The following is a 23397-nucleotide window of genomic DNA, read 5'->3' as shown; positions in this document are numbered from 1 at the left end:
TACGTACATTTGCTATGCGTAGGCTTTTGTACGTGACGTACTTTTGTCCATACGTACTTTATACCCTACGTACTTCTGCGATACGTACTTTTGTCCGTGACGTACTTTTGTCCATACGTACTTTTTACCCTACGTACATTAGCTATACGTACTTTTGTCCGTGACGTACTTTTGTCCATACGTACTTTATACCCTACGTACTTTTGCGATACGTACTTTTGTCCCTGACGTACTTTTGTCCATACGTACTTTATACCCTACGTACTTTTGCGATACGTACTTTTGTCCCTGACGTACTTTTGTCCATACGTACTTTATACTGTACGTACTTCTGCGATACGTACTTTTGTCCTTGACGTACTTTTGTCCATACGTACTTTATATTGTACGTATTTCTGCGATACGTACTTTTGTCCCTGACGTACTTTTGTCCATACGTACTTTATACTGTACGTACTTTTGCGATACGTTCTTTAATCCTACGTACTTTTGCTTACGTACTTTTGTCCTACGTACTTTGGCGATACGTACTTTTGTCCTTAACCCCCGGCCCGCACCTGGTGCTCCCGGGCCGCGGCAGTCGACAACCCGTAAAACGTGACCTCTGCTGACCTCTGACCCTTACAGGTGACTCAGGTGCTGTGCTGACTGGATGACATTGAGCTGAACTTTCTTTTAGGGTCCATCCAGTTGAAGGTGTACATACCTGAACTTCCTGACTCCTTTGCTTATAGCCCAATCTTCTCGGATCTTAGCAAGAAACTTGGTTTGACTTAATCCCTCATTCAAAACTTAATCCTTCAAGGTCGCCACTTCAAACGGGTGACACCGTCTTACGTCTTACTTTAAACCCACACCTCCCTTCACCCCTATCTGTACCGGGGAACCCGTATCACTCGCGTTCTCCCCCACCTCACGTGCAGGTGACTCTGAACGACCTGCACGGCGCGCACAAGGAGCCATCCGCCGTGTCCCTGAAGCCTCCCAAGCTGGACCTGAAGCGTGTCTCGAGCAGCCAGTCTGCACTGGCGACCATGACGCACGCCGAGATGAGGCGCATGTTCGGTGGTGACCGCCGACTGGCCATGTTTGGCTTCACCGTGGAGACCATCACCCTGCTGCTGCTGCCCATGGTCACCACCAAGTGAGTAGCGCTGGAGGGAAGAGGGAGGAGGGAGAGAGAGAGGGGTCGAGGAAGACGGATGGTCAGATGAGACAGGGCTGGACACTATGACCCGTGTTTGGGGACATGTTGTCTGGGTAGGGTGGTAGGATGGTGCTGATTATTCATTGTTGTGTCGGAGAGAGCGGGCTTGGTGATGGATCTGTTTGTGGGCTCCGGGATTCAACGTGGCGGAAAATTAATGGTGATGGTTAATTGAATGTAACATTGCGTTCTTAATCATGTTTATGCTCTGCCTCTGATGGGTATCCAAACAGCCTTCGTAACTAGTCGCAGTAAATGTAACCACTCTATAGCTATTTCCCATCGCGTGACACTTTCTTCGCATGCACCGTGTCGCTTCCACTTGGAAATTGACTCGTTTCCTGCGTACAATGGTCCTGAGACTCGCATGTTTTCGCGCAAGACATACATATAATTCCGCGTTCCTTATGGTTTGTTTATTTTTCATTTACCAAAGTACCTATATTCTTACTTATTTTGAACGCGTTTTAGGTTACTTATGTCACGTACGGACAGTTCAGCAGCGTCCGGTTTATGTCACTGACACAATCCCATTGTCGCCTACAGGAAGGAGGCTCTGGGCTCGATGGGCAACGACGCGCCGCTGGCCTGTCTGTCCCAGTACATGCCGCTCATCTACAGCTACTTCAAGCAGCTGTTTGCCCAGGTCACCAACCCTCCGATCGACCCGTTCCGCGAGAAGATTGTCATGTCACTGGCCTGCCCGATCGGTACGTTCTGAGGGCAGTGCTGGGGGTGGGGCGGGGTGCGGATCAATTGTAGGAGCGTGGCGTGTCGGGAGGGGTTGGGGGGGGGGGATAATGGAGAGGAGCGAGACCGGTAATTGAGTGGATGAGTGTTCCCAACTGCCGCGCTGACGACCTGTTATCGTCGCAACGGGAGAACAATGCGAGCGAGTAGCTGGCAATATCATTATCGACGTTCCTTTGCTTTTGTTCGGTTAGCGGACTCTTGGGCGCCATAGCAGTGACGATGAACAAATTGAACCAATGGACTGCAGTTTTGCCAACACTTTACCTTGCTGTATGGACAGGAATTTTGTTACAACTTATATGCATACTTTGCAAGTTAACCCTGACCATTCCGTGAAATTATTGAAATCATTAGTAGTTAACTAACTTTGCCTAACGTCCCCAGGCTATTCAGTTTGCCCTGACCTGTGTGACCTGACCTGACTTGACCTGACCTTTCGCCGCCCCGCCAGGTCCGGAGGCCAACATTCTGGAGTCGAGCGAGCTCCAGTGTAACCGACTGTACCTGGAGCAACCGATCCTCTCTGTCAATGACCTGCAGGTCATCGTGGACTGCAAGTACAAAAACTGGCGGGTCAGTGCCGGCGGCGAACTGTGCATGAACACGAGCTGATATAATGTTTCTATATTTAAATTTTGTGGTAATTTCAAACATTGAGATCGATTATACATTCAGCTACCTTACTCAAGTCAGTCCCTCGCTTTACATTGGTAAGGAGTATGCGGACAATTTTATCGATACACGGCTGGAAATCTTGTAAAGTTTGTTTTGTTACCGTTAATTTTATTGGGGTCGTTTGTTTGAATTTTATGAAATACGTGGTTCACAATGGTCGTACAAAGGAGACCGTTTGACCTCAACTGCTCCCGGCCGGCCGGTCCATAAATCACTCGAGCTCCGCGGCGCTGGTCAGCAGAGATGTTACTCGGACGACATAAGTGGCCGTATTTGACGTTGTCTAATGATCCCTCTGGTCGTGTGCGGACCACTAATGATGTCATACTCAATCACCGCACAGTGGAGTCGGTGTGACCTTTACAATACCACCGACAAATTGTGACATGTACGAGTGTCGCCCAGACGCATGCCTCCGTCCGACAGAATAATTAATAGCCTGTGGTGATTTGCAGCGATTGTGTTACTGTTACAAGAACTAATGTGACACATTAGACATGTATGACTTCCTGAATGATTGCATAGAAGTTAACATTGATATCATTAGATGCATTGACAGTCACGAGACCCGTATGAGACACGTAGGTCTTGTTAATGCCATAAAAGATTGTATCGTGGGACAAAACTTCTTTTTCATTTGCTCATAACGTGTAGTGCTGAATGTACCCCAACGTGTAACGAGATGCATCTGCTAACACACGTTTTCCATGTGATATGAGGATATCACACTGGGGTACGTTTGTCCGACGCATAGTACATCACATGAGGCGGCACATCACTCCGCCTATCCCGTCCCCTACACCTGCCGTCATCTATAATTTCCTGTTCCCCCGTTTCAGACGTGCGTGATCGACGTGACGTACCCAGTGGAGAAGGGCGCCCGTGGCATGCTGTCGACCATTGACCGGGTGGCCGGCGCCGCCTGCCAGGCCGCCAAGGACGGCTACCAGCTCATTGTTCTCTCCGACAGGAAGGCAGGACCCGAGAGGTGAGGAAAGGGTCAATGGTAGAGGGTGTAGAGTAATGCCAAAGGACGGAATGATCATCGAGGAACACCCTTCGGGGATATGTCACTGTCGAGCGACGAAGAGGCGCATATAGGGAGGAGTGTTGACTTCGAGTCATTGCCACTGCAAGTTAGGGAGGCCATTCCAAATGGATAACGGTACTGTTGATGTTGCCCGATGTGACTGTTGGTATAGAGAGATATTATTGCTGTTTAGAAAGGATGTAGGTGCGTGGACTGCGTGTTACGCGTCGATGAAACGTATTTATTACTGAGTGGAACGCCAATGTCATTCCCCGAGCCCTTACCGTGAGCCCTTTGCTTGGATTGAATGCCACCATTCCCCTTCTGATTGTGCTGCTCCGTTTCTCGTTCCCAGGGCTCCCATGAGCCCTCTGCTGGTTGGTGATGATCGACCGTACTCTACTCTGCTGAGTGCTGACCGTGCCGCTTCGTTCCGTCCCACAGGGTTCCCGTGAGCCACCTGCTGGTGCTCGGCGCCACCCCATCCCCTGTTGACCGCGTTTCGCTTCTCGTCCCCAGGGTTCCCGCGAGCCCCCTGCTGACCGTAACGTTCTTTCCATCCTCAGGGTTCCCGTGAGCCCCCTGCTGGTGCTCGGCGCCACCCACCATCACCTGATTGAGGAGCGTCAGCGGATGAAGGTCGGCCTCATCGTTGAGACCGGAGAGGCTAGGTCAGTGGACAAAGTCGCTTACCGTGGCGACTCTGCCATACTCACACTCTCTGATGAACGAGGTCGTTTGGACAGATAGTGGCGGTCGAGGAAGCGGTTGATCTTCTTCGGGCTATATTGGCCTGGGGGAAGAAGATCGATGGACGAGTTTGCACCGCCTCATAATTTCAGCTCAGGTCGTTCTGAGAAAACCAATTTTCGTTGAATGACCGTCCTATAAAGCGAAGCTATTTATGTACTTTACGAACTTAGGCATAATCTCTTTAAGGCATGAAATTTATTTACGAAATTGTTTCACGGGATAAGATGTCAATGACTGAAGTTTTAGAGATGTATGGTTATATCAATGGTAGGAGCTCGGGCATCTTCTTCAATCACTATAATATTTTGCCGTAACAGATAGTTGACGTGTCATGATGCTAAATACGTGTACAACACTAATTTATTCGAGACACCCGTTCGTTAGCTGCACAAACCCTGTTAGCGACCACCGAATGCCGCCCCACTCTGCCTGACCGCCGCTCCCGTTTCGTTTGTGCGTGTATGTGCTCGTGCAGGGAGGTGCACCAGATGTGTGTGCTGCTCGGGTTCGGTGCCGACGCCATCTGTCCCTACATGGTGTTCGAGATCATGGCCGCCCTCCGTGAGGAGAAGGTCCTGGATGAGACCTTCACCGACAAGGTCATCTTCACGGTAAGTGACGAACACACCTGTCTTGGAGGTGGGTAAGGGGAGGGGCGGGGCTGACCAAGACTATCGAAATCTAGGTAAAGTGTGGGTATATGGTGCTCGAGAGGACCTTTACGTTCGCACAGCAGACCGGGTATTTTTAGCGGATTGGTAGTTTGTGTCGACGCCAGGTCTAATGCCCGGATATATGAAGGCATGGCTCCTGGTTCTCGTGACAAGTCAGGACTATAAATGAGGCCTCTTGCACCAAACTACCTACCTAGGTAATTTCAGCTTTTACCTAGATTCTCTTGCACCAAACTACCTACCAAAAAACGCTACCGTGAAAATTTACCTAGAAATTCTACCGAGTGGCAAAGAACTTACCAATTGTTAAAATCCGACCGGCTGTTTTCCTCTTGCACCGAAAGCCGGAAAGAAGTACTCGCGGAGGAATTTTTGACGATTTGACGGTAAACGCGGGCTTCCAAAATAACTAGCAAAACCTTAGGTAAAATGATTCAATTAGTAACAATAGGCACAATACATATTAATCCACGGGTACTTTTATGTAAATTAGGCATTACAAAATGTTTAGACAATGAGAAATCAATATTTTTATGAGTGAATAATAATATAATTGACTAAATGCTCCATGGGTTCACAGAGGTGCTTCTCCGTACCAAGGCGATAAACCTCCGTAGCAGAACAGCCAGGTTGAAGACTCACTCGTTGCCATGGAAACTAAGCTTATTTGTTCAAGTAATTTAATATCAAAATAACTTCTATCGGTATTTACGTAAATAAAAAATGATTTCATAATACCAAAATGTATATTAATAAAAACAATATCCATTTAATTGTTTTCTTAAGTTACTATTTGTTTGCGCCCACAAATAATTCGTCGCCAAACAGCCAATCAAAACAAATCCTAAAAACCCGAGCTGTCAAATTTACCTAGGTAGGTAGGTAGGATGGTGCAAGAGAAGCTACCGCCGTAGGTAGTTTTACTAGGTAGGTATTTTGCCGATTCTACCTAGCTAGGTATTTTGGTGCAAGAGGCCTCAGGACATTGTGAACAGCCTGACAGGGAAATTGTGATATGTGGGCAGAGGCCTCTTGCACCAAAATACCTAGCTAGGTAGAATCGGCAAAATACCTACCTAGTAAAACTACCTACGGCGGTAACTTCTCTTGCACCATCCTACCTACCTACCTAGGTAAAGTTGACAGCTCGCGTTTTTAGGATTTGTTTTGATTGGCTGTTCGGCGACGAATTATTTGTGGGCGCAAACAAATAGTAACTAAAGAAAACAATTAAATGGATATTGTTTTTATTAATATACATTTTGGTATTATGAAATCATTTTTCATTTACGTAAATACCGATAGAAGTTATTTTGATATTAAATTACTTGAGCAAATAAGCTTCGTTTCCATGACAACGAGTGAGTCTTCAACCTGGCTGTTCTGCTACGGAGGTTTATCGCCTTGGTACGGAGAAGCACCTCTGTGAACCCATGGAGCATTTGGTCAATTATATTATTATTCACTCATAAAACATTGATTTATCATTGTCTAAACATTTTGTAATGCCTAATTTACATAAAAGTACCCGTGGATTATCGTGTATTGTGCCTATTGTTTCTAATTGAATCATTTTACCTAAGGTTTTGCTAGTTATTTTGGAAGCCCGCGTTTACCGTCAAACCGTCAAAAATTTATCCGCGAGTACTTCTTTCCGGCTTTCGGTGCAAGAGGAAAACAGCCGGTCGGAGTTTAACAACTGGTAAGTTCCGATGCCGCTCGGTAGAATTTCTAGGTACCTAGATTTTCACGGTAGCGTTTTTTGGTGGATAGTTTGGTGCAAGAGAATTTAGGTAAAATCGGAATTTACCTAGGTAAGTAATTTGGTGCAAGAGGCCTCAGCTCTTCATGGCTACCGGCCCATTTGTCCGACCGGCATATTACTGAGTTTCTGGGGACTTGTCTCTGCCCAACGCGCCAGAAATAGTTAATGTAAGCTGCACTGTCGCCTTAAAGCGCTAGGCCCAGGTCATTCTGTTCTTTTGATGTGCCCTGGTAATCTGCAGATTAACACTTACTTTGAACGCAACTCAAACTCGTTTTGTGAGTAGTTGATGTAATAAAGCCTTGGAGCGAACCTTACGTAAAATGACGATCGTTATTCTTGTAACAGTTTAAATTAATTTATCGAACTTTGTTACGAGTGGACGATATTACGTTAATATCGTACTTTCATCGTGGAAGTCAGCGGCAGCCAGCGTTGCGGAGGTGATCAGCAAAGGTCACCATTTATTAATAACCCCGGACGCACTCGACAGTCCACAGACATGTGTGTGATACCGTGACGGCTTATCTTCCAGAACTACGTGGCGGCCATGTCCCGTGGCATAGCCAAGGTGATGGCCAAGATGGGCATCTCCACGCTGCAGTCCTACAAGGGCGCGCAGATCTTCGAGGCCGTCGGACTCAACCACGAGGTCATCGACAAGTGCTTCAAGGTAGGTGCTAGAAGAAGTCGGTCTCGGTACTGCTGTTGGTGCCCTGTTCTCATTCTTTGTCTGCTGATTCGTAAAAGTCCTAACACGACGTGTCTGATATTTTGTTTATTTGTTAATTTTCAAGCAGGCTAGGCTACTTCAGAGATATCCTCCATGATTGTAGCCCCGCTTATTCGAAAATCCTTCCACCATTTCATGTCATGTGTTCTTTGCCCAGTAGCGAAAAGAGTGAATCACACAGCATCCAAAACTGCAACCGAGTCTCACCAACGGTGTGTATCGTCGCGACTGGAGGATATGACTGGAGGATACTGTTCCCCGATACATTCATTCGTACCACTGTGTTTCTCCCTTCCCCAGGGCACGGCGTCGCGACTGGACGGCGTCACGTTCAAGATGCTGGCTGACGAGGCTCTATGCCGCCACCGTCTGTCCTACAATCTCCGAGAGTGTGACACCTACGTGCTGCCCAACCCGGGCTACTACCACTGGCGCAAGGGCGGCGAGAAACACATCAACGACCCGGATAACATCGCCAGTCTGCAGGTCGGTGGGGGGGGGGGAGGGGATGGTGGACGTTGTGGAGGGGAGGGGTGTTAGGTGGAAGCAGAGTATATAGAACGTCGGTGGAAGGGTGGGTGGAGGGGAAGGGGATGACGGGAAGTGGATGGTGGGAGGTGGTAGGTGGACCGTGGACCGTGGACCATGGACCGTGGACCGTGGACCGTGGGTGGTTTGATGTGGAGGGTGTGAGCTGGACGTTGGACGGTGGGCAAGGCGATAGACAGCTGGGGAACAGGTGTTAGAGACGATGCCAGGGGAAGTAGCCGCGACTGAGGACGGTAGCTTCGGATCTTCAACAGTTCGTCATTTGGTGCTGTCTGCTCAAATAGTTCTAGGGATGTCTCGTTGCACCGTTCTCATCGTTCCAGTGATAGATTTGAAAGTTATCGCTTGGTGAGCGGTTGTAGTCAGGATTACCGTTCTAGTGGCGTATCTAACAGCCTGCGCTCCTCTCATCGTCCGACAGGCGGCAGCGCGCACCAACAGCAAGAACGCCTACGAGCGGTTCGTGGCGTCGAGCATGACCACGATCCGCGAGTGCACCCTGCGCGGACAGCTGACCATGGTCGAGTCGCAGACACCGGTGGACATCAGCGAGGTCGAGCCGGCCAGCGAGATCGTCAAACGCTTCTGCACTGGTCAGTGGTCGGTCACTAATGGCTGGGAGAGGGAAGAGGGGCTTTGGATGGAGTTACTTAAAGGACATTGGAAAAGTGGACACGAGAGAGATGGTTTGGTAAATGTTGATGTAGTTTACCTACTGATTAGTGAAGAAAGTGGAAAATGAGGAAGAAAGGTGAAGGACTGTTTATGCTACGATATTATGACCTCAGGCTCCAGTTGACTGTTGGTTGGAACTGTCATTACGCATTCTGTTACATGGATTGTTACATCACTGCAATGCACCACCGAGTGCACAGTTGTGACTAGTGATGTCAATTACAGAAAATCAGGATACCGATACCAAACCAAATACCAACCAAAAACCATGGGAATATACCGGAACCAAACCAACTTTGGAATACCAGGAATATACAAACTTTTTACCAAATTCGCAGCCTCTTATACATTATTGAGGATTCATAATACCAACAAAATACCAAAAACATAAGGTTGGAAATACCAAATACCAAGTTGGTATCGGTTTGGTATCGGTATACCAAAAAGTCGGTATCCGAAACCGAATGACATCTCTAGTTGTGACGCATTGTGTTTTTCGCTTTCCGCACTTGGCGCCACCCCACATTCCGTTTACACCGTCCGCTGTTGACTCCTCCCACCCTTCTCCAGGCGCCATGAGTTTCGGCAGCATCTCGTACGAGACGCACACGACTCTGGCCATCGCCATGAACCGGGTCGGCGGCAAGTCCAACACCGGTGAAGGCGGCGAGAACTCTGAACGGTTTGTGATCGAGGACCCCAAGAACATCAAACGATCGGCCATCAAACAGGTTTGTGCTGCCGGCTGGGAGGAAAACAGAGAGAGGTAGGAGGTATAGTCCCCGAATGGGACACGTTACTTGGGTTGGGCTGGCTAATTGTTAGATAATTTTGGTCCTCGATGTTCAAGGAAAGCGCTGCGATTAAATTGGGCTGGGGCCGCCAACCTAGCGTAGTGAGTACGAAACAATGCCGCTAGCTCTCCTTCTTCATGCTTGTCGATAACTTGCGAATTGAATTCTCTTTTTCCTTACATATGTTTCGTCAGTCGTCGAACTGTGTGGCACTTCCTGAAAGCGGATTTTTGTTGCCAATTACGGAGCCTCTGTGTTCCGGATCTATATGCGCACCGTCAGGTTTATGTTTATTTCCACCACCACTCACCACTATCCCCGTGTTTTTGCCAGGTGGCCTCTGGCCGGTTCGGAGTGACCGCCACCTATCTGGCCAATGCCGACGAGATCCAGATCAAGATGGCGCAGGGAGCCAAGCCCGGAGAGGGTGGCGAGCTGCCCGGACACAAGGTGAGACTTGGTGGGGATTGGAGATGAACCAGAGACTACATACGTGCAGGGCGCTGATTGAGTCGGGTTGCATGGTCGTTTGCGTCAATCAGGCAGCATTTCTGCTATTTTTCCACATGAGTTGGTTACCTTTGTTTTTGACTTGGGGGCAACAAAGCATAGACGACTTTGTGTCACCATCCAGTGTAATGGGTGAGCTTCGTGTATTTATCTTGCCATATTTGTCACGTTGGCTTGAATACTTGTGTGGTGCAGCTGCCTAACCCACATATCCATAGCTGCGTCCATAACTTCTTCCCCCGTCGATAGGTGTCTGAGGACATTGCGAAGACGCGTCACTCGGTGCCCGGCGTGGGTCTCATCTCCCCGCCGCCGCACCACGACATTTACTCCATCGAGGACCTGGCAGAGCTCATCTACGACCTGAAGTCGGCCAATCCAGCGGCCCGCATCAGCGTGAAGCTCGTCTCCGAAGTGGGAGTCGGCGTGGTGGCCAGCGGCGTGGCCAAGGTGAGTACGGTTGCTAGTGGCTTGTACAGTGGTTTAGCGTATTGGGACCTTGAAAGGGTGATCTGGCAATGGTGATTATAGGAAGCAAGAGAGATCAAACAGATGCAGTTAATTGTCATCAGAGGAAACTAGAGTTTGGCCACCCAAGTTAAGGAAGTGCTGATTAAGGTGGTTCACCATTATTGGTGTATTTTGCAACATTCAAAAGTGCCTTTTAAGACAAACAGTGGTACATTTCGACGAACACTGACCGCTGCCTGCGTAGGTTAATTATTCCCTTACTATCCCTGTCCCCCGTCCCGCTGACTAACGCCCCGTCGTGACCCCTCCCTTTCTGCCTCTGTCTACAGGGCAAGGCCGAGCACATCACCATATCGGGCCACGACGGCGGCACCGGCGCCAGCAGCTGGACGGGCATCAAGTTCGCCGGACTGCCCTGGGAACTGGGCCTGTCGGAGACGCACCAGACTCTGACGCTCAACAACCTGCGCTCGCGCGTGGTGCTCCAGGTCGACGGGCAGATCCGCACAGGTGAGAGTAGTGGGGGACTTTAGAGAGATGGGAGGGTGCGATTTGTAAAGGCGATAATCATGTCAGGTAATGGCGAAACCTCAGGTAGTTGCTGTATACTGTATAGTCTTTTAGTTGCTTGGGTTGTGTCGGATTTTATCGTTTCGGTGTAATGCGTAGTACTTTTAAAAGTTTTGGTTTTATCACGGACAGGAAATTTATTAGCACACGTTACAGCTAATTGCGCTTAACTTACATTTGTTAACAGCGGGACAGGCCTCATTGCCGTCGACCAATTTCTGATAGCACTATTCCGTCGTTAGTTGGTACCTGTTATCCTGGCCTTAGCTACATCCATTTAGCAGTGGTGAGGCTGCGAGCGGGCAGCGTCAGGTCTAGATGGCCCCGCTCCGGGTCAGTGAGGCTCACCTCCAGCTCAATATCGCCCGTGTTGAGCAGCGTGGCCACGGTTCCGCCGTCGGGAGTCTCGGCCACCACGCTGAGTAGGTCTCCCTGCTCCACGCCGGCGTCCAACACCGTGGAACCCGGCGGCACAAACCTGGCGAAGTGGCCCATCGCATAGAACATGGGCTGCTTGTAGAAACGCTGCAGCTCGTCGTCTACGATGATCGGAGAGTCGACGAAGTTACTCACCCAGTTGGGTCCGCCGTTCATGTCGAGCGCGATGTTCCAGTCGATCCATCCGGTCACCCAGTGGTTCAGGTCGCGGATGATGTCGGCAGCGTAGTTTTCGGCGCGATGCCAGCTGCCCAGCGCTACCTTCTGGATCTCCCACGGGTAGGAGCCCTCGCAAGCCTCAGTGTTGAGCAGAAACTTGTCCGGGTGGTGGTTGTGCGTGGCCGTGAGTGCGTCAGCAGGGAAGAATGGGTCTCCGTACCAATGCACGGCCACGCCGTCCACGTAAGCAGCCGCCTCGGGATCCGCAAGCACGACGTCGGCCCAGGCGGGCAGCAGGAATCGCTGGTCGTCCAGGATCATCACCTTGGTGGCGTTGAATCGTGACGCCCGCAGCGTCGGACCCAGGTTGGTTTTAATCCACTCTGTCTGCGACTCAGCCGTCCAGCCCATGCAGTTGAAGGCGAACTCGGGGATATCGCCGTCAATAGGCTCGTTCTGTGCCGTGACGCCCCACATAGAGATACCCTCCTTGTCATACTCCTCCAGGAATCGGACGAAGTAGTTAGCCCAGGTCTGATAGTACTCCGGCAGCAGGTGGCCCATGCCGTTCAGCGCACCGTTGCTTTTCATCCAGGCGGGTGCCGACCACGGAGAGGCGAACACTCGTACCTCAGTGTCAGACACGGCCAGCGCGCGGCGTAGGTACGGCAGCTTGTACTCTGTGTCCTCGTGAGTCAGCGAAAAGTTGGCCAGCACTGTGTCTCCAGCCACATCGGCGTACGTGTAGGGATGGGTGGAGAAGTCGCAGCCACCCATCGGGACGCGCGCCACCGAGTATCCGATGCCGTCCGGTCCATAGTAGGAGTTGATGAGCTGCTCCTGCGCAGCCTCGGGCAGCTTGACGATGTTGATGCCGGCGGCGTCGGTGAAGGCGCCGCCGAATCCAAACACCTCCTGACGGCGTTCGGCGCCCTCCAGAGCGATCCGCAGCTGCGCCAGTCGGTTGGCGTCGCGCGGCTCGGTGCTCCAGGAGGCAGAACTGAGCTGGAACCGCGCGCCGGCTCGGGTAGACGTGATGACTACGGCTTCACCGGCAGCGGGCGCCGGTACTTCAGGTACCGTGTCGCAGTAGGTCGCGTTACAGGCGCACACGACGCTGTCATGGCCGAACTTGACCGGTTCGCAGGGCACCGACTCCGCAGCGGTCGGTGAAACCAACACTGCTACGGCGAGCAGCAGCACCACCGCTGCCATGGTCGAGCTGAGGTCTGTGCCGGCGAGTGGCGTATCGCCGCTGAATCGGTCCGGTCGGACCACCAAGCTTTACTCCGTCCCCGGTCGCGCCGACACTGACACTGACCGAGGGCCCAGTCGGTAACGACCCTATCTCGGCCCATCTGCCCGGCGTCAGGCCTGGCGGCAGTGGCGTGGCTTTGGAAGGCGGCCAGCCGGAGAGCGGCTCCCAGGGGTTTATTTGCCGGCCCGACGGCTCGGAGCCGCTATCGGATGAGAGTTTGACAGCTGCGGAAACATTCGTGGCCGAACGGCGGCAGGGTCAGGAAACGGCCGCGATTTGTTATCACAATGGCCGTCAAGCGGCGTTCATTAGTCTTCTAGGAACATGTTTGTTAGAAAGTGGAGTGTCGATGAAAGTAACGGGGTGTAGATTGTTCAGACGGTATCCTCAATCATCGTTTTTGTGTCATGTTAAATATGTGCCGTTTGTTTTACATATAAACATGCTTTTCACTTCATGCACGAATTAGAATGATAAAGCGAATTCTTCAAGCTATATCATGGTGTCATTTAGGACCTATCTCCTACCTATCTCCAGCTTATTATATAAATTAATCACTTATCTCCCGATACACGTTCCTTTCGCCTTCGCCCCTACGATTCACGGACACGGCTCCCTTTCTGTGAGGATGAGACGTGCTGGTGAAACCGAACGTTTCCCATTAATCACATCTGTCTGTCCTATCAGTCACGATCTAACCTTGCTGATATATTCGTCAGGATTCGACGTGCTGGTGGGCGCCATCCTAGGTGCCGACGAGTTCGGCTTCAGCACGGCGCCGCTGATCGCGCTGGGCTGCATCATGATGCGCAAGTGTCACCTGAACACGTGTCCGGTCGGCATTGCCACCCAGGACCCCGAGCTGCGGAAGAAGTTCGAGGGACAGCCGGAGCACGTCATCAACTACCTCTTCTTACTGGCCGAGGAGGTTAGTAGGATGACTGCTGGTGGCTACAGAGATTCGGGGAGAAAGGAGGGAGGGAGCTATGTAATGCTGATGCTAGAGGCGATGAGAAATGTTATGGGAATGAGTATGGGCTTGCTTTAATCTATCGTAACCGCATTCCTCAAAGCATTTTCTTGGTCAAGAATACTTCGAACGGTGGAATAGACGGCAGCACACGATTTTGTAGTGATACTACCAATGTTTTGACATTGTCTACCATCTACTTCATGATGTAATCACCACTTTTTTCTTCAGGTTCGTGGCTACATGGCCAAGCTTGGCGTTCGCAAGTTCAACGACCTGATCGGCCAGACCCAGTACCTGAAGCTGCGGGACGACCTGCCGCCCAAGACGAAGCTGCTGAACTTCGCGCGTATCCTGCTGCACGCTCAGGATCTACGGCCCAACACCAACATCCTCGGAGGGAGCGTCGCTCAGGTAGGGTTGTGTTGGAGCTCCCTCCTTGAGGTGCTGTCCAGGGAAGGTTCACTCTCTGTTTGTTATCCGTGGGCTCACTCTGGGTAATGTGCTTTTAAATATATGCCTGGCCGTGACAGACAGTCTTACATTTTGACGCGTCATTTTATCGACTCGTCTTTAAATCCTGTAATCGCTTTGTTGCTGTATTTTCTACCGCCAGCTGTCCTTATGTTCACCCATTCTCTTGTTTCGGTGTGCTGACGTCGTCACCACCCGGCAGGACTTTGAGCTGTCGACCCGAATGGAGGAGGGCATCATCGCCCAGTGCATGGACGTGATCGACGGCAAGACGGACCGTGTGCACATCCAGGCGGACATCATGAACAACTGCCGGACGTTCGGCGCCACCCTCAGCTACCACATCGCCAAGTGAGTTAACGACACCATGATTCTTACAGATAACCGCACCTGCTGCCCTCATGTTACAGTCGTCTAGTCATATCCAGAATCATGTCACAATCTAGCATTGCAGTCCCCGTGCTCACGCCTAGGTCGGAAGGATAGCCCGCTGTCTGACTTTTCTCGTACCCGACCCCGCTGGCTGTCGCTCTTCCACCCGCTGTCCGGTCAGGAAGACACCCTGTTGTTATCTCTAATTTGTCGCACGCTAACCGTCGCACCTCTCCGTCTTTCAGGAAGCACTTGGACGCCGGCCTTCCGGACAACAGTATCCAGCTGGACCTGAAGGGCTCGGCCGGCCAGAGTTTCGCCGCCTTCCTCTCCAAGGGCGTGCACATCACACTCGAGGGAGACGCCAACGACTATGTCGGCAAGGTGCGTCATACATTATACCAGACACCCAGGCTGAGTCAAACCTTGTCGAAGTGGAACTTTCCTACGGTGATTACAGATTGTGTTAAGAGGTTGTTTCAATTGTCTGGCTATAAAACCTAGCTAAGTGTTATTGCTGGTGCCTGAGTATCATTCGGGCGAGCTGTAAGGGCACACAGCCACGAGAGTATGGTCGGTCGTTGATTACTGCGACTGCTACATCTTTTCGGTAACTGTGAACTATCTGCATTTCGACACTGATTGATAATTAAGCCGCTGCTTCTCATTTCCATCATTGATTCAGTGCGCGCTTCATTCCACATTGCTTGATTTTATTAAGTTCGTTTTAGTGCGTGATAAGGTCACATTCAATCACGGGAGAGGGAACTGTCAAATAACTGGGACGTGAATTGACTCGCCAATGAACCCGGACTACAGAAGTTTTAATGTTAAACGTCTTCAACTCTTCACGGCCTGTAGACATTCGGACATCATCCTCGGCATATTGAGATAACAGGAATTAACCTTTTCGCAACATTAGGAGTGGACTAACTAACCCGTATCAGCGAACGCCTGACCTTGTGACCCTTCCCCGCAGGGTATGTCTGGCGGCGTATGAGCGGACGTCTGACCTTGTGACCTTTCTCCACAGGGCTTGTCTGGCGGCGAGCTCACCATCTACCCGCCCAAGGGCATGCCGGAGGAGTTCCACTCCGAGGACAACATCATCGTGGGCAACGTGTGCCTCTATGGCGCCACCTCGGGCCGCGCCATGATCCGGGGACAGGCGGCCGAGAGGTTCTGCGTGCGAAACTCCGGAGCCACCGCCGTCATCGAGGTCAGGAGGGAGAGGGAGGGGCTGGGGGATCAGGGGAGGGTAAGGGGGTTTCGGAATAAACAGTAGGTCAAGTAGCTTGGTATCATTGTGAATTGAGTGAATTGCCAATCCCAAATTGACTTTTCGGTGGTTGGTTTTTAACGTAATTTTGAGCATATTGCTCGCTCGAGACGAAGTTTGTCTGCAAGAGTTCCTGAAATGGTTCTAAGAGGATGTCATTTGTTACCACTTTTCATTAGACTGAAGGCTAATTATGGTATTTCTCTGCGTAACTTTGCAACAGCTGGTCAGGGTGCCTAATTTCGCTGGGATAATGAAAAGATGCAACTCTAGTTAGCTACCACTTAATATGTCTAACGTTACTTTGTGCTCAGAGCGTGTTACATTTTTCGTTCTAACGTGCAAGCTTCAGATTGTCTGGCAACATCAGTAGAATACAATCCCGTATCAACGACGGCTCACACCAGCCGTCTGTTTTATCCGAGTATAACGGGCGGTATATGTGAGGGAAAAGTAATATGTCTCACGGGCGGTAAAAGTAATATTTCCTAACATAATTAGTATTTATCCGAGTAGCTAGCCCTGACCGATCAGACCCCGTCTCCCGTTGTTCCCACAGGGCGTGGGTGACCACTGCTGTGAGTACATGACCGGCGGTCGGGTCCTGATCCTCGGACCCACCGGACGCAACTTTGCCGCCGGCATGTCGGGAGGCATCGCCTACGTGTACAGCGAGGTGGCCGAGGACTTCCAGAAGTGAGTGCGCCAAACGCCAAAACAATGTGGAGATAGCCCAAGTCGCTCTCAACATTTGCCTGTTGAGGAGAGCGACTTGGGCTGTGTTGTAATTGCAAGTTTTCCTATCGAACTATGAGGCTTTTGAAAGATAAATCGTAGGGAAAGTTCAATATAGTTAAGTTACACAGTCGGCAATGCGCGTTGCATTGTTGGAAAAACCGTTAGAGCCGCTCTGGTGTGCCTAGGCACTTCCGTTACCTTAGTAGTATCAATAGTAACAGCTTCCGCCTAAGCGAGATCCTTCAATCAAAATTATCGAATGCTCTTTATTCTTTAATAGGTGTGCCTACCACTTATGTTTCATTCCCATAAATTGGTCGCACTCTGGTGAGAGATCTACGTTATGAGAGTGTTACTGGAGGTCACTTACTCACGACCGTCTCTCTTCCAACACCATCAGGAAGTGCAACATGGAGATGGTGGACCTGCTGCCGATGGAGAAGGAGGAGGACATCATGTTCGTCGAGGCGCTGCTCCGTGAGTTCTCCGAAAAGACTGGCTCCCTGGTGGCCCTGCGCATCCTCGACAACTGGCCAGAGAGCGTCAAGAAGTTCACCAAGGTCGGTTACGGATGTAACGTAGACATAACGTAGAGTCGTAGACGGAACGTATGACCGTGTGTGTGTGTGTGATCGCTGACCAGCTTCTGACCGTAGCACCATTTTCTGATTTTGTTACCAGCCTCTGGCCGTCTGACCGTTTGTCCCCACGTCAGACCTGCTCCTGACCATGTACTTTCGTCCGTCCAGGTGTTCCCATACTAGTACCGTCGGGCGCTGCGCCAGCTGACTCTCCTTTTGACCGTCTGTGACCTGTTGTCTCACCTGTGTGACCTTATGACAATATTCCAGGTGTTCCCGTACGAGTACCGTCGGGCGCTGCGCCAACTGGCCGAGGCTGAGTTCAAGAAGAAGCAGCTGGAGAAGAAGAAGGAGGCCAAGGAGGAGTCTGACGAGGAGCCGGACGTGCTGGACATCGAGGACTCCATCACCGACCCCGAGAAGGAGAAGAAGGTGCTTGTCAAGCTGGACAAGATGAGGTCAGTCGACTCGGCGGTGTAGCCGAGCCGTAGTCTATGTGTTGGCATCCTGCTAGAGCGGTTCTTGCTAAGACTGAGTTTATTACTGAGTTAAATCGCCTTTCGCTTTATGTCAAAGCCTCTTGAGAGGCATTTCACATAGTGTCTTTCTTACATTGGCATTGCAAGCACTTCCTATGTGTGTAGGGCAATTGACACACATCAGCCACTATAGGCTGAAAGTGCCTGCTTATCGAACTTATTTCGTACGCTTTGTGCGTGGGTTTTAGCGACCGTGTTCTTTCTTATATGAATTGTATTCGCAACCCCAACCATTCTGTTCAAACCAGCACCTACGTCCCACATACGTGCAACGTCTAACCCTCCTCACCCTCCACCCCCAGGGGCTTCCTGCAGTACGACCGTGAGAAGATCATGTACCGGTCGGCCGCGGAGCGGATGAAGGACTGGAACGAAATCTACAACCACAAGCTGGTGAAGAAGGGACTGCGGCGCCAGGCGGCAAGGTGAGTGCCACACGGATTGTGGCTTTCTCCGTGCTCGTAGGGGTAGAGACAAGAGTGCCATGCCTGTTCCTCGTCTTCGATGACTTGGTCATTTGCCGAAATTAATGAACATCGTGTTTCCTTTTGCGTTTTGCTTCCGTATTTGAAAAGCCCAGGTTACTTGCGGGTGTGCACGGTTGCCACTGGTCGGTCTGTGTGTCGGTCGTTCACCGCCTGCTCACCGCTCGTGGGTCTGTCTTTAGTGTCTGACTATCTTCTAATCGCTGCTTTGCTCTCTGCCAGGTGTATGGAGTGCGGCACGCCGATGTGTCAGAGCACCACCGGCTGTCCGCTGGGCAACATCATCCCCAAGTGGAACGACCTGGTGTACAAGGGTCTGTGGGAGGAGGCGCTGGACCACCTGCTGCAGACCAACAACTTCCCCGGTCAGTGCGACCGCCGCTCGCTGGCCTCAGTGGAGACATAAAAGTTAAAACTGATATTGAGTCTTGTCAGCGCTCGATGATATTATATAGAGAGATTGTAAGGAGCGAATAGTTTAGCCTTGTGTTCTGCTTATACAAATGCAGCTTGTCGCTTGGGGGGAGGGGGAAGGGGGGCAAAAACTGACGGACGTCTGTTTGCCCTACTTTTTAGAAATTTATCGCAATTGACATGCAGTATTTCCATTTGCGTTTGACGGGGCAAATTTCATACATAAGTCACCTGAACCGTTCCCTTTCTTCCAATTCACCACCTCACGTTGACTCGTCTCTCCGGTACAGAGTTCACCGGCCGCGTGTGCCCGGCGCCGTGTGAGGGCGCCTGTGTGCTGGGCATCATCAACCCACCGGTCACCATCAAAAACATCGAGTGCGCCATCATCGACCACGGATTCGAAATGGTGGGTCGTAGGGTGGCATTTACCTCTGACTGTATTGCTAGTCATGAGCCATGCGGACAGGATCAAGACCCCCGAAGAAAGCGCTGACATTGTTAGTGTGCTGGTATCACTCAACATGCGCTCATTGCTTTATCTCCATACTCGCGGTCGGTACAAGCGTGATGCGATCTGTTGTGCCTCATCCTCTTCACAGCTCTTGTTTGACGTTTTTTAGGACATTATTTGTCATATTCATCTCGTAAATGACCGTCGTCGATTTGTCATTTGTTCCATATGACCGTATTGCCTAATTACCCTCCCTCTTTACCAGGGCTGGGTGCACCCGGAGCCGCCGCTCAGGCGCACCGGTAAGAAGGTCGCCATCGTGGGAGGCGGTCCGGCCGGCATGGCGGCCGCCGCCCAGCTCAACAAGGCCGGCCACACAGCTGTCGTGCTGGAGCGAAACGACCGCATCGGCGGCCTCCTCCAGTACGGCATCCCCACCATGAAGCTGGACAAGGGAGTGGTGGCGCGCCGCGTCAAGCTGCTCGAGGACGAGGGCGTCATGTTCGTCACCAACTGCAATGTCGGCGTTGACGTCAAGCCCAAGGTGAGTCGGGTGCGGTGGGGTGCGTGAACTGTCGTCAGAATTAACGGCCGTTTCTCTACCACTCTTCAGCCTGTGTAGCGTAACACCTCGCCTCCCTCCCATAAAAACTCTGGTTGTGAGTCACGTAATTTGTCATCTCTCATCATGTAAGTTCTCATCTCAGCATGGTCATCACTCATCATGTAAGTTTGACATCCTCCGTCTGCCTGTTGTAAAAGCTGCTGTTAGAAGATTTCCTGTCCTGTATCCCTCCCAAAGTCGATGGACAATGGGCATGGACAATGGGCATCACTGATTTGCCTTTCTCCTGATGAGTATGATGTCGCACACCACCTCCCTCCCGCACGAGCTGCTGGATGATATAACGTCACACCCCGTCTCCCTCATCCAGGAGCTGCTGAGTGAGTATGACGCCGTGATCCTATGCACGGGTGCCTCCTGGCCTCGTGACCTGCCGATCCCCGGCCGAAAGCTGGAGGGCATCCACTTCGCCATGGAGTTCCTGGAGACGTGGCAGAAGAAGCAGATGGGTAACGACATTGACGAGACGCGCCTCTCGGCCAAGGACCGTGACGTCATCGTCATCGGCGGCGGAGACACGGGCAACGACTGCATCGGCACCTCCCTGCGGCACGTACGTAACGGGGAATCCAAACTAATGACCATCGCTGCTTTAGGAACGTGACCTCGGAATATGTGGAGATGGACGAGCGTTTTAAGTTGGACGTTTTGTGTGATTATTGAGTCGCATTTAGTGATTCTGCTGCAAGGGATAGCTAAAAGTGGGTCCATTCTTCTTTTGTCATGCGCACACGCTAGCTTGCCAGGCAATCTTATCAGGCTCAGGCTCAGCTGGGAAGTTGACCCTGATGACATGACTTGAGCTGATTCGGTTAATCATCTGCAATGGTTTTATAGGGAGTCGATTGTCAACATTTCACTCGCCGGTTGTCTGACCTATATGCCTGCGTTTTCGGCAGGGCGCCCGCTCGGTGACGGCATTCGAGATCCTGCCGCGGCCGCCGGACTCGCGCGCCAGCGACAACCCCTGGCCTGAGTGGCCCAAGGTGTTCCGTGTCGACTACGGACACGAGGAGGTCAAGGTAGGTGACCTGATGCCGCTTGAAGGTAGCGATATCTGAAGTTTGAATTTGAAGCTATCGATACATTTCGGTTATTAACTGCTGCTACGTAAATGCTCCAACATGATTTGCACTATGAAGTCGGTAAATCATCTTAATCTCGTTCAAAGATTACGAGAGAACCACTTCATTCGCTCTCTGTCGTTCTTGTGTAGTTAGTGCTTTCTCCTCTTACCCAGACTGTATACTCTACTAATGGTCCCTGACTTCCTCCCTCACCCCCCCCCCCCTGTGTCTTACAGCACAAATTCGGCGCCGACCCGCGCCACTACTCGATCATGTCCAAGGAGTTTCTGTCGGACGATTCGGGCCGCGTGTCGGGCGTGCGCACCGTTCGTGTGGAGTGGGTGAAGGACGACGAGGGACGCTGGCAGCTCAAGGAGCAGCCCGACACCGAACAGGTGGGTGCGGTAGTCACAATCAGCTCTTCGGTGAAGGGTTGTTTTCTAGTTCGGAGGCTATCTTATTGGTATGTTGATTGATAATTTGTGTATTACATATTACTCTTACAGCTTCCCTTGTCATCACACCAATAAGGTACCGAATTGTCTTACCTCGAAGTTCCTCTGAAATAATCGGCTTAACTGACTTAGTTTGACGTATTCTGTTATTATTGGTCTGACTGTGAAACGAGTCACACATAGACAAAGCCAGTGTGCATTTTATCACAAGCGTCCCGTGTAAAATATGTGACCAATGGTTATCGTCTCCCACCAGGTGTTCAAGGCCGACCTGGTGATCCTGGCCATGGGTTTCCTGGGCCCGGAGGCCGACCTCATCAAGCAGATGGAGCTCGAGCAGGACCCCCGCTCCAATGTCAAGACTCCGCCGGGAAAATACAATACCAGCTTGCCGGGCGTATTCGCAGCGGGAGGTAAGGCGATTGGGCGTGCCCGCTACGGCTTGGTGCGTCTACAGGGATGTAAAATGTAGTTACTCTCACCCGTGACGATGGAATTAAAATTGTGGAACATAAAATTGTTTATCATTGTTGGTCATTTTACACTTTACTTCGACGTATTCCTTCAGTTATTCCCGTTGACTCTACTGCTGTATCTACTGTTCATCCCAACATTTCATGAATGCTGCTCTGAGTGTCCGATCCGCTGGTCTCTGTCCGAATGTCCAGTTCCATAACGTAGTATGTCCTTCCCGCTCTGATTGTGTGTCTTCCTCCCTCTGTGAGGGATGCTCTTCCACTACCGTAACCGAGTGTCTTCCTTCGCTTATGACCGCCTACTCCCCCCGCTTTGGCCGAGTGTGTCTCTCCCTCTCTGACTAGTTGTGCCCCTCCAGTCTAACACTCGTCGGTCCCGCCTCGTTTCCAGACTGCCGCCGCGGCCAGTCGCTGATCGTGTGGGCCATCTCCGAGGGTCGTCAGGTGGCTCGGCAGGTGGACGAGTTCCTCTCCGACGGACTCACCATGCTTCCCAGCGAGGGAGGTATCATCCGCATCCCGGCCATGGGTGAAAAGAAGGCCTGGGACCCGCTGGAAGACTACGAGATACCCGTGTAGGCTACTAGCAGTCAGCGCCGCCGCTTCCGAGCCACTCTCGTCACCCGTTGCCCGAAGCCGCCGCCGGCTAGTCTAGTGCTAATAGTGGTGTGCTCAGTAGCACTGGAGGGCCAGCCGGCCCAGCTCGACATCCTGACCCTCGTCGTGGTGTGTGTGGCCGATCGTTGCTTCTTGTTTGGCTTACGGTGCTACGAGGAGATGCATAGCTGGCGGTTGGGCTAGATGTGCTGGCGTGAGACAGTACCCTGTCGTGTAGAATGGGTAAAGCGAGGTGGTCCCGCGTGCGTTCGCGGCAAGAGCTTTGGGTGCCGTGGCCGGACGTCCGTCTCGAGACAGGGCGCGGTTTTTGTCAGATGATCTGTCTGCAGCCAGAAGGACGGATTAGTGAGGCTGTCGGAAGAAGAGTAACCACGTGCGCGAGGGTCTCCCTGAGGGGCCGAGACGACGCTGAGTGAGATTCTGAAGCATGTTTTCTGTGAGAGCTTTTGTGAAGTGTGCGGTCGAACGGCGTGGCCCTCGACCCGTTCGAGCAGTATGTGTATGTGTGAATGAGTGAGTGTGGTGGAACCAGTCAGTCAGTCGACTCTCGTTAGAAATAAATGGTTTCTCTGCCACCATTGGTCGCTGTGCCTGCGTGTAGAGGTTGTGTATACCCACAGATGTGTAGTCAGGATATCGTCGTTTGCCAACAGTCTTCCAATAATCGAACAGCTCACGTATTTGTTGCAGACAGAAGTGGGTCCGACTCAGCTTTATGGGTACGCTGTAGGTATGGACAGCTGAGCTGTAGAGGACATGGTGCTGATGTAGCTGCGTATCGTGACCTCACAGTCAGCAAAATATATTCATGTGCGGCGAGGAAGTTTGAGCGAAAA

At 51.4% G+C, this 23397-nt stretch overlaps 2 protein-coding genes across 3 annotated transcripts; one reads left to right on the top strand and one right to left on the bottom strand.

Annotated features, from left to right (window-relative positions):
• Positions 1 to 919: 919 nt before the first annotated feature.
• LOC122373575 (glutamate synthase [NADH]-like) lies at positions 920 to 23139 on the top strand. Of its 2 annotated transcripts, XM_043351786.1 has the most exons (30): positions 920 to 1144; positions 1754 to 1917; positions 2412 to 2533; positions 3475 to 3623; positions 4232 to 4336; positions 4894 to 5029; positions 7393 to 7530; positions 7891 to 8076; positions 8561 to 8732; positions 9385 to 9545; positions 9942 to 10058; positions 10368 to 10568; positions 10919 to 11099; positions 13734 to 13942; positions 14216 to 14398; positions 14661 to 14809; positions 15076 to 15214; positions 15864 to 16049; positions 16669 to 16805; positions 17248 to 17407; positions 17699 to 17886; positions 18270 to 18392; positions 18675 to 18817; positions 19157 to 19275; positions 19586 to 19864; positions 20256 to 20498; positions 20845 to 20967; positions 21249 to 21407; positions 21724 to 21880; positions 22335 to 23139. In XM_043351786.1, exons 1-30 carry the CDS (start codon positions 1035 to 1037, stop codon positions 22520 to 22522), a joined length of 4827 nt encoding a protein of 1608 aa, XP_043207721.1. In that variant the 5' UTR covers positions 920 to 1034; the 3' UTR covers positions 22523 to 23139. The 2 variants fall into 2 exon arrangements, with proteins under 2 accessions (XP_043207721.1, XP_043207724.1); XM_043351789.1 differs by lacking the exons at positions 920 to 1144; positions 1754 to 1917; positions 2412 to 2533; ... (1 more) ...; positions 4232 to 4336; positions 4894 to 5029 and adding an exon at positions 6491 to 6794.
• LOC122373576 (lysosomal acid glucosylceramidase-like) lies at positions 11271 to 13072 on the bottom strand. Its single transcript, XM_043351790.1, has one exon. It carries the CDS (start codon positions 12969 to 12971, stop codon positions 11427 to 11429), a length of 1545 nt encoding a protein of 514 aa, XP_043207725.1. The 5' UTR covers positions 12972 to 13072; the 3' UTR covers positions 11271 to 11426.
• Positions 23140 to 23397: the final 258 nt, after the last annotated feature.

The sequence above is a fragment of the Amphibalanus amphitrite genome, unplaced genomic scaffold (genome assembly GCF_019059575.1).
Source record: "Amphibalanus amphitrite isolate SeventyFive unplaced genomic scaffold, NRLGWU_Aamphi_draft 001518F_arrow, whole genome shotgun sequence".
In the NCBI taxonomy this organism is placed as follows: domain Eukaryota; kingdom Metazoa; phylum Arthropoda; class Thecostraca; order Balanomorpha; family Balanidae; genus Amphibalanus; species Amphibalanus amphitrite.
This window is presented reverse-complemented; position numbering and strand designations above follow the sequence as displayed.